General features: G+C 62.5%; 1 protein-coding gene across 4 annotated transcripts in view; it reads right to left on the bottom strand.

Moving 5' to 3' along the window:
- Positions 1-2,672: 2,672 nt before the first annotated feature.
- Positions 2,673-14,207, bottom strand: part of LOC140906236 (sphingomyelin phosphodiesterase 5) — a 35,223-nt gene continuing 23,688 nt past the window's right edge. For 3 of the 4 annotated variants that reach the window (XM_073329804.1, XM_073329808.2, XM_073329807.1), the window contains exons 4-8: positions 6,632-6,772; positions 5,757-5,846; positions 5,332-5,395; positions 4,918-5,074; positions 2,673-3,496 (exon numbers count right to left, since the gene is read on the bottom strand). In XM_073329804.1, the coding sequence (XP_073185905.1) occupies positions 3,401-3,496; positions 4,918-5,074; positions 5,332-5,395; positions 5,757-5,846; positions 6,632-6,772 (548 nt within the window). In that variant the 3' untranslated portion in view covers positions 2,673-3,400. Of the gene's footprint in view, positions 3,497-4,917; positions 5,075-5,331; positions 5,396-5,756; positions 5,857-6,631; positions 6,773-14,207 lie in introns of all 4 variants that reach the window. The other variant, XM_078851379.1, reaches the window with a different exon arrangement.

Genomic DNA, 14,207 nt, shown 5'->3' with positions numbered 1-14,207 from the left:
CGCCAGCCCTGGTAGTTGGTGCCAGGTGCAGGCGCCCTGCACGAGAGCTGGTCTCCCCGGCTGTCCCCCACAGCTGCAGCTGGCAGCAGTGCCCCGGCGCAAGGCGGGGCCAGCCCCTTGGGGGCCCCAAGCAGGAATACTCCCAGCCCCACATACTAATACTTAACGGGGGCCTCCTGAGCTGCTCGGGGTCCTAAGCAATTTCCCAGTCTGCGTCTGCCTGCCACCAGTTCTGCCCCCGGCCACAGGCACCGTCCGGCTGGTGGGCATGAGCCTGCTGCAGCCGGGGGGGCTGGAGCTGCAGGACACGGTGGGTCAGCTCCTTCCCCCACACAACCTCACCCCCCATGTGCAGCTACTGACCTGAGGGGGGGCAGGGGCCACCCCTGGAGCCTGGCCAGCCCCCGCCATCTCAGCACCCCATGCCCCTAGTAGTGACTCGGTGCAGTGAGGTGCCTGGCAGGGGGAGGACAGTGGGGTGCATGGTGCTGGCTCTAAAAGGTGCCCCCCTAGGAGGGTCACTGCCACCCCTCCCCGCAGGTCTCCCCAGCAACCTGGCGTGTTCAGAGCCCAGCTCCAACCGGCCACAGCCCCTTTCTGCCCCCCACAGTTCTTCCTTCCCATCAAATCATGGCCTCTGACTGGAGCAGCTCCTCCGGCACCAGCCCCCCCTCCAGCCTGCCTGCCACACCGGGCACATCAGCCCCGTCCCCCAGGGGCATGACCCACAGCGCCCACCAGCACCCCATGGCCTGCCCAGCCCGATTACAGTGTCCGCCCCACTGCTCCATCAGCCCCATGGCCTGCCTCCCCGACCCCCACCCTGGGGCCTGGCCAGCAGGGTAGCGGCAGGCACCAGCCCCACTTTTCCAGTCACAAAGTCTAAGAGCAGCAGGGTCCCAAAGCCCATCCGGGGAGCCTGCAGGGTCTGGGGGCTCTGACCCAGGCCTGGGGTTGCATCTCCTTGGCCAGAGACGAGAACAGTGACTCCTTTGCCAGTGACTCCTGTCTAGTGGCCACACATGGCATCACCCCTCTGGGTACAATGGCTGTGAGAGGCCTGGGGCAGGCTGTGGGGGGTGGGGTGACAGCCACTAGTCCTGGGGACCCCCCTGTACCCAAGGGGGGGGTCTGCAGTAGGGGTATGGCTGAGAGGCTGGGGCATGTGGTGGGGGGGTGATGGCCCCTTGTCCTGGGGAGCCCATGGTACCCAAGAGGGGGGTCTGCAGGAGAGGTATGGCTGAGAGGCCTGGGCAGGCTGTGGGGGGTGATGGCCCCGAGTCCTAGGGATCCCCCGTACCCAAGAGGGGGGGTCTGCAGGAGGGGTATGGCTGAGAGGCCTGGGCAGGCTGTGGGGGGTGATGGCCCCGAGTCCTAGGGATCCCCCGTACCCAAGAGGGGGGTCTGCAGTAGGGGTATGGCTGAGAGGCCTGGGCAGGCTGTAGGGGGTGATGGCCCCGAGTCCTAGGGACCCCCCGTACCCAAGAGGGGGGTCTGCAGGAGAGGTATGGCTGAGAGGCCTGGGCAGGCTGTGGGGGGTGATGGCCCCGAGTCCTAGGGATCCCCCGTACCCAAGAGGGGGGTCTGCAGTAGGGGTATGGCTGAGAGGCCTGGGCAGGCTGTAGGGGGTGATGGCCACTAGTCCTAGGGACCCCCCTGTACCCAAGAGGGGGGTCTGCAGGAGGGGTATGGCTGAGAGGCCTGGGCAGGCTGTAGGGGGTGATGGCCACTAGTCCTAGGGACCCCCCGTACCCAAGAGGGGGGGTCTGCAGGAGAGGTATGGCTGAGAGGCCTGGGCAGGCTGTAGGGGGTGATGGCCACTAGTCCTAGGGACCCCCCTGTACCCAAGAGGGGGGTCTGCAGGAGGGGTATGGCTGAGAGGCCTGGGCAGGCTGTGGGGGGTGATGGCCCCGAGTCCTAGGGATCCCCCGTACCCAAGAGGGGGGTCTGCAGGAGGGGTATGGTTGAGAGGCCTGGCGTGCCCGACCAGGAATTTCCCCAGTGGTGCCGAAGGGTGACAACGCCCGGGCAGAGCAGGAGCTGGGAGCTGCTGGGTCACAGCCTAGCCGGGGTAACGCGAAAGGGGTGTTGAAGGGAGCTGAACTGACCCAGCCCCGTGGAGGATCCAGGGGGGCGACCGGAGCTCTGAGGGCTGAACCCCGACACCTCCCAAGGCTGGTGGGAACTGTGACCTCAGCTGGCCGCTGCAGGCTGGGACAAGGGGCCGAGGGGAGGTTGGATAAGACCCGGCTTTGGAGAGACTGGGTGGATCTCACCCGGGACTGACGGAGCCAGGCCCTGGATTGTGTGGCTGCTTGGCCACGTGCTTGGACCGGGGCCACATGGGAACGTTGGCTGCCCCATGCCACCATGTTACAGCGACTGACAAACCCTGCCGCCCGGAGACGCAGCCAGTGGTGAAGGGGACAGGTCTGTCCTGGGCAGAGCTCACAGCCTGGGGCAGGAGAGGTGGACCTGGAGGCTCAGGCCGGGGGGCTGCGTGGCCCCCCTGAAGGGAGAGTGGGACCCTGGGGGCCCAGCCTGCTGAAGGGTTCCTACCAGGGACTGTTCAAAGTTGGGGGGTAGCTGTGCCAGTGGCCAGCCTTGGGAGAATCCGCCCCAGCTGCCCCCCCACACTCCCTTTCCCCAGTGCACAGACGTGGACAGTTGCTTTGAAAACTTTATTGATTCCCCAGGGGGGCCAGGTGACCGCAGGGGAGAGGGGAGCCCCTCCTGGCAGCCACGGCTCAGCAGAAGGGCACTCTGCCCTGCCGAGGGACAGACAGGCCTCGCGTGAAGCTGAGGCTCGCGACGCTGCGCAGAGGCAGACGTGGCCCTGTCGGGCCCATGCCAGCTTCGGGGAGCCCCTGCCCAGCTAACACCCAGCTCACGGGCTGGGGAGGGGGCCCAAGGGCCGGCTGGACCCAGGGAGCACATGGCACTGAGCCGGAAGGGGTGCTGCGCTGTCAGGTGGGGAAGCCAGCTGGCAGCCTGGGAAATAGCCAGCCCCCCGTCCTGCTGCAGTGGGTGAGGTCTGCAGAGGCAGGTCCACACCCCAGTGATCCCCTGCGGATCCCAAGCCAAGACCCATGGGTGCTGGGCCTCACTGGGCAGAGGGGGGCGCAGCAGAGCAGCCTCCTCCTTGGGCCCCCGCCAGCCCAGAAGCCAGGCGCCAGGGCTGTCCCCCTCTTGGGGCACTCTGGCCAGCACCCACGGCACCCTGGGGGTGACTCTGGCCCCACACAGCCCTGCACAGCCCCACCAGGTCCCAGGCCTCGCAGCCTATCCGAGTCAGGAGGGAGGGGGGCACAGGCAGGGGGAGGGCCCTGCCCAGCTCCACCATAACAAGGATTCTCCATCGACCTTCCGCCCCGGACACCGGGGTTCACACTCGCTGCTGTCACTGCGGCGCAGGGTTGAGGAGCAGCCGCAGCCCTACAGCCATGTGGTCCGAGCAGCCGGCCAGCTGGGTGATGAAGGAAAACTTCTCCACCTCCTGGGGAAAGCAAGGGGACAGCGGTGTCAGGAGCACAGCAGGTTCCCCGCCCCGAGAATGCGGGGGGGGGAGGGTCGGTCCCCTGAGACCACAGATCCCAGCATGCAATGAGTCCAGGTCTGGCTAAGCCAGAGCAGTGCAGGCTGGGACTTGTAGTCTCCATGGGCTGCACCCTCCCCTCAATCAACACTGAGCACTGACACAGCTCACTACCCCTTCCCAGCCATGGCCCGGCCAGGCTCCTTCCCCCGCTGCAGGGCAGGAAACAGCCCAGAGTGGAGGTCCCACGCAGAGTCATGCAGCACATAGGGTCAGAGCCAGCAGAGATCCCAGGCGTCCTGGCCCCCAGGCTCGGACCCTTCCAGGGAGCCCTGGACCATGCTGACTAGCTCTCTGAATCCCCCGCACCCTGAGCAGCGATTCGGCAAGGCCAGCCCCCTGCAGCCTGGCTCCACGGCACCATACCATGAAAACCCCGGAGCGTGGGAGCTGCTGAGAGCCCCTGAAGGAGCTGACCTAGTGAGTGCAGCTACCAGCCCCAGCCACCTCCCCAGCATGGGCCCCTGTGGCCCTACCAGCCCCCAGCAGCTGGCCCCTGAGCCAGGCAGGCCCCAGAGCTGAACCCCCCTGCCCTGGGCCCAGCATCCCTGGCTGGGAGCTTACCTGCACCCTTGGGCTTGGGGCCTGCTCTTCGTTCCGTGGGGCCCAGGCCAGGCTGGGGGCTAGGGGCTCCTGGGTACCCCTGTATGGGGAGACTTTGGCAAACCAGTAAAGTGCCTGAAACCACTATGGCTTATTACTAAAAGCAGCCAAGTCAGCAGGCTTAGCTTAACCAAGGCAGGAGGGGAGGGGGGTCTTTGGGTGCCATGAGAAGGGCAGCTTGACCCTGCATCCTTCCTGATAAGAATTGTGTTGAAGTTGCTGATACATACATCTTAGAAGAGCAGGATGTGCCCCAGGAATGTCTGCTGGGGCCTCAAGGCTGCAAACTCTGGAAAAACCCACACTGATAATCAGAAGGAGCCTCTTGCTTGCCCATGGGAACTGCTGGCTGAACAAGTTTGCTTTAAGGAACATGTCATTCTATTACTCCTGTATAAATAAGGGGGACTCTTCAGGACTGGGCTCTCCCTCTGGATGCGTCTTGTGTTTCCCACCACGCTCAGCTTGGGTAATTATCAAGGGTTGGGGTGTTTTACTAACCTCCTGCGGACGTGTGTGTAAGTACTTGAGACCAAGTAAAGTTTAGCTGTAAGTGAAAGCCCTCTTGTGTTGTCCTGTTCGTGCCGCCTTCCGTGTCTCCCCTGATTTATTCCCTGACACCACCTCGCACCGAGTAAAAGTTACCAAGAGCTTTGGGTTGAAAGAACCCCGGGGAGCACCCCAGGCCGGCAGGAGCCGGGGCCCCTCTGGGCACTCACCGTTGTCAGGCTGATGGGGGCGGGGTGCTCGCGGTACAGGATGTAGTCGATGCGACGCCCTTCCCAGGGGCTCCCTGCTGCCGAGGGGTCGGGGCAGCCGTCCTGCAGGATGGGACAGGCCAGGTACTTCCTCCTGCCCTCCTCTTGCTCCAGCGTCCTGCGGGGTGCACGGGGGAGCCGTCAGCAGGGGGCCGAGTGGCAGGGGAGGAGGAGCGTGGCTCTGCGTAGGGGGCTAGTCACACCTGGGCTACAGGGGGCTGCATGGCAAGGGAGGGCCATCCACAGGTTAGCCTTTACCCTGTCCCATTAGTGTCCCATTACCCTGTGTGGGGGCGGGGGCAGAGCCTGCCTTGAACTAGGGCTGTAAGCCCCCCGGCCCCCCAGCGCTCTGGAACCTGCAGGTGCAGCCGTTACCTTTTCAGCTTCTCTGGGGTCGACACGGCCTCCTCGTAGATCTCCAGGTAGTTCAGCAGGGTGCCTGCAGGGACGTGAGCAGCACTTAGAGCCTCCCCTGCTCTGCCGCTCCCCCCACCCCAAAATCTTCCTTCACCCACAGGTACCTCAGCAGAGATCTGGGTGCGGGGAGGGAGCAGGGCTGGGACAGGAGGGGGCTCCGGGTCTGGAGGGGCACGGGCAGAGCTGGGGGGCAGGCCTCGGCTAGCAGGGCCCCTGGACCCCTGACCCCCGACGTCTCACCCGGGGGTTCCAAAGGCTGGGTCCCCCTGTGGGGATCTGGATCTAGATGTTTATCTGCAGCCCCAGATGGGGGCCCGGCTCCGCGGAACTGAGACAGAGAGGGCAGCAAGCTGCACTGGGCACTGGGCCAGCCAGACACGTACCTATGGCCCAGGGCTTGTCCTGCCTGGGCCCCACTCGGCATGGGTCTTGGTACTGCCGGAAGATGATGTGGGTCTGCTCCAACTCATCCCCTGGAAAGATCTGGCAGAGTGAATGGGCACATCTGCACTCCCCCCTCCCCTCCCCCTCCTCCAGACTACCCTCCCCCACCCCTTCCACTCCCCCCCCCCAACTCCTTGTGTGATGAAGCGGGAATTTTCCATAATATTTGTATGATGCCGATGTGTGCCTCAGTTTCCTTCTACACTTTGCTGCTCCTGGAAGAGTGCAGGAGACACAGGTGTGTGTGTGTGTCACTTGCTGTTGGGGTCGGTAATTAACTGCTTGGCGCAAACCCAGATCAACAGAAGGGCCAGGGAGACAACTGAAGTCCCCAGGTCTGAACAGCCAAGACCACCGAGCAGGAAGCCTGCGTGTGGGACTTGGGACCCGTGCTGGGGGACAGTGTGGTCAGGTGGCTTTGGAGGGACCGAGGCAGAGAGACAGGGAGCCCCAGGAACAGAGTCCATCACGCTGGGCTGGTTCCTGGCTCTGGCTGGGCACGATGGGCCTTTGCCTCTCTGGGCTAGCCCGCAGCCATTCGTTTCTGTGACCAGGGGACTAGTGAAAGGCTGCCAGTGTGGCTTCAAATACCCCAGAGCCTCGCGCCCTGCAGGGCCCGGCCCCCGCGTCCCGCAAGGGGCTGGCGTGGCTGGATTCGCTGCAGGGAGCCCCGGGGCAAGCCAGGGTCGCTGGGGCCCGAGGAGCCAGCCCCTCGGGGTGTGGCACTCCCCAGGGAGGGGTTACAGGCTGGGCACGCTGCGACACCCCCGCCAGGCTGCTGCCCTCCCCTGCCCCCACCCGGGCCAGGCCCCACCTGAGGAGCAGTTGTCGAAGTTGAAGTCCCCGCAAAAGACGTCGAAGGCGATGACGTCCCCTTGCTCCGTGTGGGCGTCCTGGAACAGCTGCACCCAGAAGAGCCCCAGGGTGAGCTGGTCGCAGCGGATCTGTGCATCGGCTGTGGGGGACAGAGCTCGATTACAGGGGGGCCAACTTCCTCATGTGTGACACCCGGACACTGCCCCCGCGCCACCACTTTCCCTCGAGGCCCCCCCGCATGGCTCGCTGCTCTCTCCACCACCCTCCCCCTGCCAGCTGAGCAGAGCTCCGGGGGTGGGGGCGGAGTGGGGCAGGGCGGGGGAGGGGAGGGAGAGCCAAGCTCCGGGGGTGGGGCTGAGTGGGGCAGGGTGGGGGGAGGGAGAGCTGTGCTCCGGGGGTGGGGGCTGAGTGGGGCAGGGCAGTGGAGGGGAGGGAGAGCCAAGCTCCGGGGGTGGGGCTGAGTGGGGCAGGGTGGGGGGAGGGAGAGCTGTGCTCCGGGGGTGGGGGCTGAGTGGGGCAGGGCAGTGGAGGGGAGGGAGAGCTGTGCTCCGGGGGTGGGGGCTGAGTGGGGCAGGGCAGTGGAGGGGAGGGAGAGCCAAGCTCCGGGGGTGGGGCTGAGTGGGGCAGGGTGGGGGGAGGGAGAGCTGTGCTCCGGGGGTGGGGCTGAGTGGGGCAGGGCAGTGGAGGGGAGGGAGAGCCGGGCTCTGGGGATTGGGGGTGTGTGACGCAGCAGGGAGTGGGGCAGATTGACCTGGGGATGTTGCAGGGGAGTTTTACTGGGACTGTCTGCAATGGGGATGGGGTAGCAGGGGGTGACTTCACTGTCACCTGAGCCAGGAGGGGAGTGGGGCCAGGTGACACCTTCTGCACAGGAAACTGGACAAAGGCTGGAGGAGGAGCTGCGGGGGTGGCTGGGTGAGACGGCTGGAGGGGGTTTCAGTTTGGAGCAGTTTGGGGAAACGGAGGGAGCCCCAAGGCTGGGGTCTAAGCTCCCTGCCCCCAGAGGAACCTGACTGAGGGGCCCTGTTTGTACCTACAAGCTCTGTTTGGACTGTGTTCCTGTTGTCATATAAACTTTCCATTTTACTGGCTGGCTGAGAGTCACGGGGAATCGCAGGAAGTGGGGGTGCAGGGCCCGGACTCCCCCACACTCTGTGACAACTGGTGGCAAAGGTGGGATCTACTGCACCCCATAGACGGCGCTTCCTGCAGTAAGTTACGGGGGAAGCAATAAACGAAGGGGGATTGACAAGGACCAGGTGTGTTGAAGATTCAGAGAGGAGCAGTTTCGGGGGGCAGAGGAGCTATGCTTAACCCTTGGGAGTGTGTGAGACCAGCGAGAAGGACTGTTGCAATAATGGGGACCCCCCTGGGGACTGTGGTGAGCAGGCTCAGGGGCGGAGGAGTCTGTGGCTCGACCCTGGGAGAGAGGTGGTGACCTGGAGAAGGGCTAGTACACTAGGGGTCCTCCTGGAAACCGTGGGGAGCTGAGAGCGCACAGGCCTGCGAGTGGCCAGCAGGAAGACGTATGCGAAGCGCCTGAAGAGCGACCTGGTGGAGCTGTGCAGGCAGAGGGGGCTGCGCACTGGGAGGCTCACCAAGGAACAGCTGATTGCCCAGCTGGAGGAGGAGGATCACTCAGAGGAGCGGATCCCTGCCCCTGAGGGGAGCAGCCCGGCAGACACAAGGCGGGCCCCGCTGCCTGTCCCGGCTGGGAGGGGTCAGACAGCTACCGAGGGCATCCTGAGACCCCTCCTTCCTATGACTAGGGGAGGGGTTGGGGGAAGCCCAGCGAATACCAAGGGGACCGTGACCCCAGCAGCCAGCAGAGGATCCTCCCGGCAGAGCTCCCCATCCCTGGAGCGGAGGCGGCTGGAATGGGAGAGGGAGATGAAACTGAGAGAGCTGGAAGATGGAGAGAAGGAGTGAGAGGACCGTAAAAGGCAGCGTTAGCATGAGCTGGAGCTGGCCAGGCTGAGGAGCAGCGAGGCCCCAGCTGCGGTGAGTGCGGGGGAACCCAAGACTGCAAGGAGCTTTGATAGGTGCTTCCTGGCCCAGCGGAAGGAGGGGGAGGACATAGATAGCTTCCTGACGGCCTTTGAGAATGCCTGTGAGCTGCACAGGGTTGACCCTGCAGACAGGCTCCAGTTTCTCACCCCCTTACTGGACCCCCAAGCCGCGGAGGTGTACAGCCGGATGACAGGGCCGGAGGCAGGGGACTATGAACTGTTCAAACAGGCCCTGCTCCGTGAGTTTGGGCTGACCCCCGAGATGTACCGGAGAAGGTTCCGGAGTCAGCGCAAAAAGCCTGAGGTCACCTACCTACAACTGGTCAACCGGATGCAGGGGTATGCCCGCAAGTGGACAGCTGGGGCCCGGACGAAGGAGGACCTGCTTGACCTGATTGTACTGGAGCAACTGTATGATCAGTGCCCTTCCGACCTGAGGCTGTGGTTGGAGGACAAAAAGCAGAGAACCCCCAGCACGCAGGGCAGCTGGCCGACGAGTTTGTGAAGAGCTGGTCAAGGGGTGACAGGGAGGAGTCCCAAAAGAACAGGCCCACCATGATGCAGAGAGAGAGTCACCATGGACCTCCCAAAGGAGGAATATGGAGAACCCCCTCCCAAGGGGAACATCCGGCATCAGGACCAACCGACTTGCTCCAGGGGACCAACGGGACATGACCTCTATTACTGTGGCCAAAGAGGCCACATACGGACCCAGTGCCCCAAGCTCAAGCACAGACTGAGCAGACCGAACCCACACAGGGTTAACTGGGTAGGGACCCAGCTGGACGAGGGGCAGACGGCCCAGGCAAGGGGGGCTACCAGTTTACCACCTGCTCAGGAGGGAAGAGTACCCCAGGCCAGCTCCTCTGAAGGGCTGGATGCTCCGGACTCAAGGTTCTCGGTTTACAGGGTGGGCGCGGGGCTGTCCCTCCGGAGAGAGTGCCTTGTTCCCCTGGAGGTGGATGGGAGGAAGGTCAATGGATACTGGGATACGGGCGCGGAGGTGACGCTGGCCCGGCCCGAGGTGGTGGCCCCAGATCGGGTGGTGCCCAACACCTACCTGACCCTGATGGGGGTGGGCAGGACCCCATTTAAAGTGCCCATGGCAAGGGTACACCTGAAATGGGGGGCCAAGGAGGGCCCCAAGGATGTGGGGGTACACCACCATTTGCTCACTGAAATTTTGATGGGGGGAGACCTAGAGGACTGGCCAAGCAAGCCCCAGACCGCCCCGGTTGTGACCCGTAGCCAGAGCCGGCGAGGGTCACTGCTCCCTGACCTCGGGGAGGGTACCGCACCGGAGGCGCAGGACCCTACCCTGGTGGGGAGGGAGCGCCGAGGGGCACGGCTCAGAGAGGCTGAGGCCTCAGACCTGGCCACTGAGGGGGAACTGGGCCCCGTCCCTGCCCCAGCCGCTGAGTTCCTGGTCGAGTTGAGGAAAGATCCCTCCTTGCGGAAGCTCAGGGACCTGGCCGACCTCAGTGTGGTATGGACCATGAGGAGAGGCTGCCAGGAGAGGTTCCTGTGGGAGAAGGGGTTCCTGTTCCGAGAATGGGCTCCCACAAGGGAAGTAGAGTCCTGTGGGATCAGGAGGCAGCTGGTGGTCCCCCAGAAGTATCGCCGCAAGCTCCTGTCCCTGGCCCATGACATCCCCCTCGCAGGGCACCAGGGAATCCGGCGCACCCGGCAGAGGTTGCTACAGAACTTTTACTGGCCCGGGGTCTTTACCACGGTCCGGCAGTATTGCCGATCCTGTGACCCCTGTCAGAGGGTGGGGAAGGCCCGGGACAAGGGGAAAGCGGCTTTGAGACCTTTGCCCATCATAGAGGAGCCTTTCCAGAAGGTGGCCATGGACATCGTGGGGCCTCTCAGCAGGACGACCCGGTCGGGGAAGAAATACATTCTGGGGGTGGTAGATTTTGCCACCCGCTACCCCGAGGCAGTGGCCTTAGCTTCCATTGAAGCAGACACCGTGGCCGATGCGCTCCTGACCATTTTCAGCCAAGTGGGGTTCCCCAAGGAAGTCTTGACAGACCAAGGCTCCAACTTCATGTCGGCCCTGCTCCGGTGCTTGTGGGAGAAATGTGGGGTCCGGCACGACTGGGCCTCAGCGTAGCACCCCCAGTCCAACGGGCTGGTGGAGAGGTTCAATGGGACACTAAAGATGATGCTGAAAACCTTTATGAACCAGCACCCACAGGACTGGGACAAGTACTTACCTCACCTGCTGTTCGCGTACAGGGAGGTGCCTCAGGAGTCTACCGGATTTTCGCCTTTCGAACTGTTATATGGAAGGAGGGTGAGGGGCCCCCAGGACCTGATGAGAGATGAATGGGAGGGGAAGGCCACTCCCGATGGAGAGTCAGTGGTGGAGTATGTCCTGATCTTCCGAGAGAGACTGGTTGATCTCATGGGCCTGTCCAGGGAGAATCTGGCCAGAGCCCAGAGGAAGCAGAAGGTCTGGTATGACCGCACGGCACGGGCCCGTGCCTACGCCACCGGGGATCCGGTGATGGTTCTCATCCCCGTGAGAAAGAACAAACTACAGGCTGCCTGGGAGGGCCCTTTCAAGGTTGTCAAGCAACTAAATGACTGGAGGGATAGCTCAGTGGTGTGAGCATTGGCCTGCTAAACCCAGGGTTATGAGCTCAATCCTTGAGGAGGCCATTTAGGGATCTGGGGCAAAAAGAAATTGGGGATTGGCTCTCCTTTGAGCAGAGGATTGGACTAGATGATCTTCTGAGGTCCCTTCCAACCCTGATATTCTGTGATTCTATGTGGTGGAGCTGTCTAACCAGGTGTACCATGTGAATATGATGAAGCCATATTATGCCTGGGGGACTGTGGTGTTGGCTGTGTGTGGACATTGGGAGGAGCAGGGAGATGACCCTTTAGTAGATCTATTCCCTGGGACCAGAGCTGGTTTCCCCCTGGAAACAATTCCCCTCTCGGATCAGCTAACCCCTGCCCAGCAAGCTGAGGTCAGAGGGGTGCTGCATCCGTACCGACAGCTGTTTTCCAACCAGCCTGGACGCACTAATCTGATTAAAAGAAAAGGAGGACTTGTGGCACCTTAGAGACTAACCAATTTATTTGAGCATGAGCTTTCGTGAGCTACAGCTCACTGCATCGGATGCATAAAGTGGAAAATACAATGAGGCGATTTATATACACAGACCATGAAAAAATACACATTGTAAGGAGAGTGATCACTTAAGATGAGCTATTACCAGCAGGAGAGTGGGGTGGGGCCCCACGCCCCACTCTCCTGCTGGTAATAGCTCATCTTAAGCTCATCCTTACAATGTGTATTTTTTCATGGTCTGTGTATATAAATCGCCTCATTGTATTTTCCACTTTATGCATCCGATGCAGTGAGCTGTAGCTCACGAAAGCTTATGCTCAAATAAATTGGTTAGTCTCTAAGGTGCCACAAGTCCTCCTTTTCTTTTTGCGAATACAGACTAATACGGCTGCTACTCTGAAACTAATCTGACTGTCCACCGGATGCAGACAGGGTCGCACCCGCCGATAAGATGCTCCCCCTTCTGAGTCACAGGGAAAACTGCTCAGGACCTGGAAAGAGAGGTTTGGGACATGCTGGCTTTGGGGGTGATCCAGCCATCGGCCAGCCCTTGGGCCTCGCCGGTGGTGCTGGTCCCCAAAAAGGATGGGTCGGTCCGGTTCTGTGTGGACTATCGGAAGCTCAGTGCCATCACTGTATCTGATGCCTACCCCATGCCCAGGCCGGACGAGCTCCTAGACAAGCTGGGAGGAGCTCGGTACCTTACCACCATGGACCTTACAAAGGGCTACTGGCAAGTGCCGCTGGATGCAGATGCCCGGCTGAAATCGGCCTTTATCACCCCTCTGGGGCTGTATGAGTTCCTGACCCTGCCTTTCGGCCTCAAGAGAGCGCCGGCCACCTTCCAGCGTCTGGTGGACCAGCTCCTGAGGGGGATGGAGAGTTTTGCCGTGGCGTATATTGATGACATCTGTGTCTTTAGCCAGACCTGGGAGGACCACGTGTCCCAGGTTAGACAAGCGCTGGACCGACTCCAGGGGGCTGGGCTGACTGTAAAAGCGGAGAAGTGCAAGGTGGGGATGGCTGAAGTATCTTACCTGGGCCATCGGGTGGGGAGCGGCCGCCTAAAGCCGGAACCAGCCAAGGTGGAGGTGATCAGAGACTGGCCCGCTCCCCACACCAAAAAGCAGGTCCAAGCCTTTATTGGGATGGCAGGATACTACCGAAGATTTGTGCCCCACTTTAGCACCATAGCCACCCCCATCACTGAGCTATGCAAGAAGGGGAAGCCAGACAAGGTGGTCTGGACCGAGCAGTGCCAGGTGGCTTTCCGGGCGCTGAAGGAGGCTCTGGTCAGTGGCCCAGTTCTGGCAAACCCAGACTTTGACAAGCCCTTTGTGGTGTTCACCGACGCCTCCGACACGGGACTGGGGGCTGTGTTAATGCAGGAGGATGAAAAGTGGGAGAGACGCCCCATCGTGTACCTGAGCAAGAAGCTGCTACCCCGGGAGCAACACTACGCGGCCATCGAGAAGGAGTGCCTGGCCATGGTGTGGGCCCTCAAGAAACTAGAGCCCTATCTCTTCGGGCGACACTTCACCGTCTACACCGACCACTCTCCCCTGACCTGGCTGCACCAGATGAAAGGAGCCAACGCCAAGCTCCTGAGATGGAGCCTGCTCCTGCAGGATTACGACGTGGACGTGGTCCACGTGAAGGGAAGTGCCAACCTGATAGCGGATGCGCTGTCCCGGAGAGGGGGCCCCGAACTTCCCCAGGTCACTGGTCAGCGTGACCCCGCTCAGTTCAGTCTCGAAAGGGGGAGAGATGTGACGCAGCAGGGATGGGGGAGTGTTGACCTGGGGATGTCACAGGGGAGTTTTACTGGGACTGTCTGCAATGGGGATGGGGTAGCAGGGGGTGACTTCACTTGAGGGATGATACCTGAGCCAGGAGGGGGGTGGGGCCAGGTGACACCTTCTGCCCGGGAAATTGGACAAAGGCTGGAGGAGGAGCTGTGGGGTGGCTGGCTGAGACGGCTGGAGGGGGTTTCAGTTTGGATCAGTCTAGGGAAACAGAGGGAGTCCCAGGGCTGGGGTCTAAGCTCTGCCCCCCAGAGGGACCTGACTGAGGGGTCCTGTTTGTACCTACAAGCTCTGTTTGGACTGTGTTCCTGTCGTCTAATAAACCTTCTGCTCAACTGGCTGGCTGAGAGTCACGGGGAATTGCAGGAAGTGGGGGTGCAGGGCCCTGACTCCTCCAACCTCTGTGACGGGGGGAGTGGGGCAGGGGAGGGGAGAGGAGGGGAGGGAGAGCAGTGCTCCGGGGGTGGGGGCTGAGTGGGGCAGTGGGGGGAAGGGAGGGGGAGCCGCGCTCCGGGGGTGGGGGCTGAGTGGGGCAGGGCGGGGGAGGGGAGGGAGAGCCGTGCTCCGGGGGTGGGGGCTGAGTGGGGCAGTGGGGGGAGGGGAGGGAGAGCTGCGCTCGGGGCAGGACAGCGGACCCTCCGGAGCCATTGCTGAGTGCTCAGGGCTCCTCCAGGC

This window comes from Lepidochelys kempii, chromosome 2 (assembly GCF_965140285.1).
Source record: "Lepidochelys kempii isolate rLepKem1 chromosome 2, rLepKem1.hap1, whole genome shotgun sequence".
NCBI lineage: Eukaryota > Metazoa > Chordata > Testudines > Cheloniidae > Lepidochelys > Lepidochelys kempii.
The sequence above is the reverse complement of the archived record's forward strand: the minus strand, read 5'-3'. Positions and strand labels throughout refer to the sequence as shown.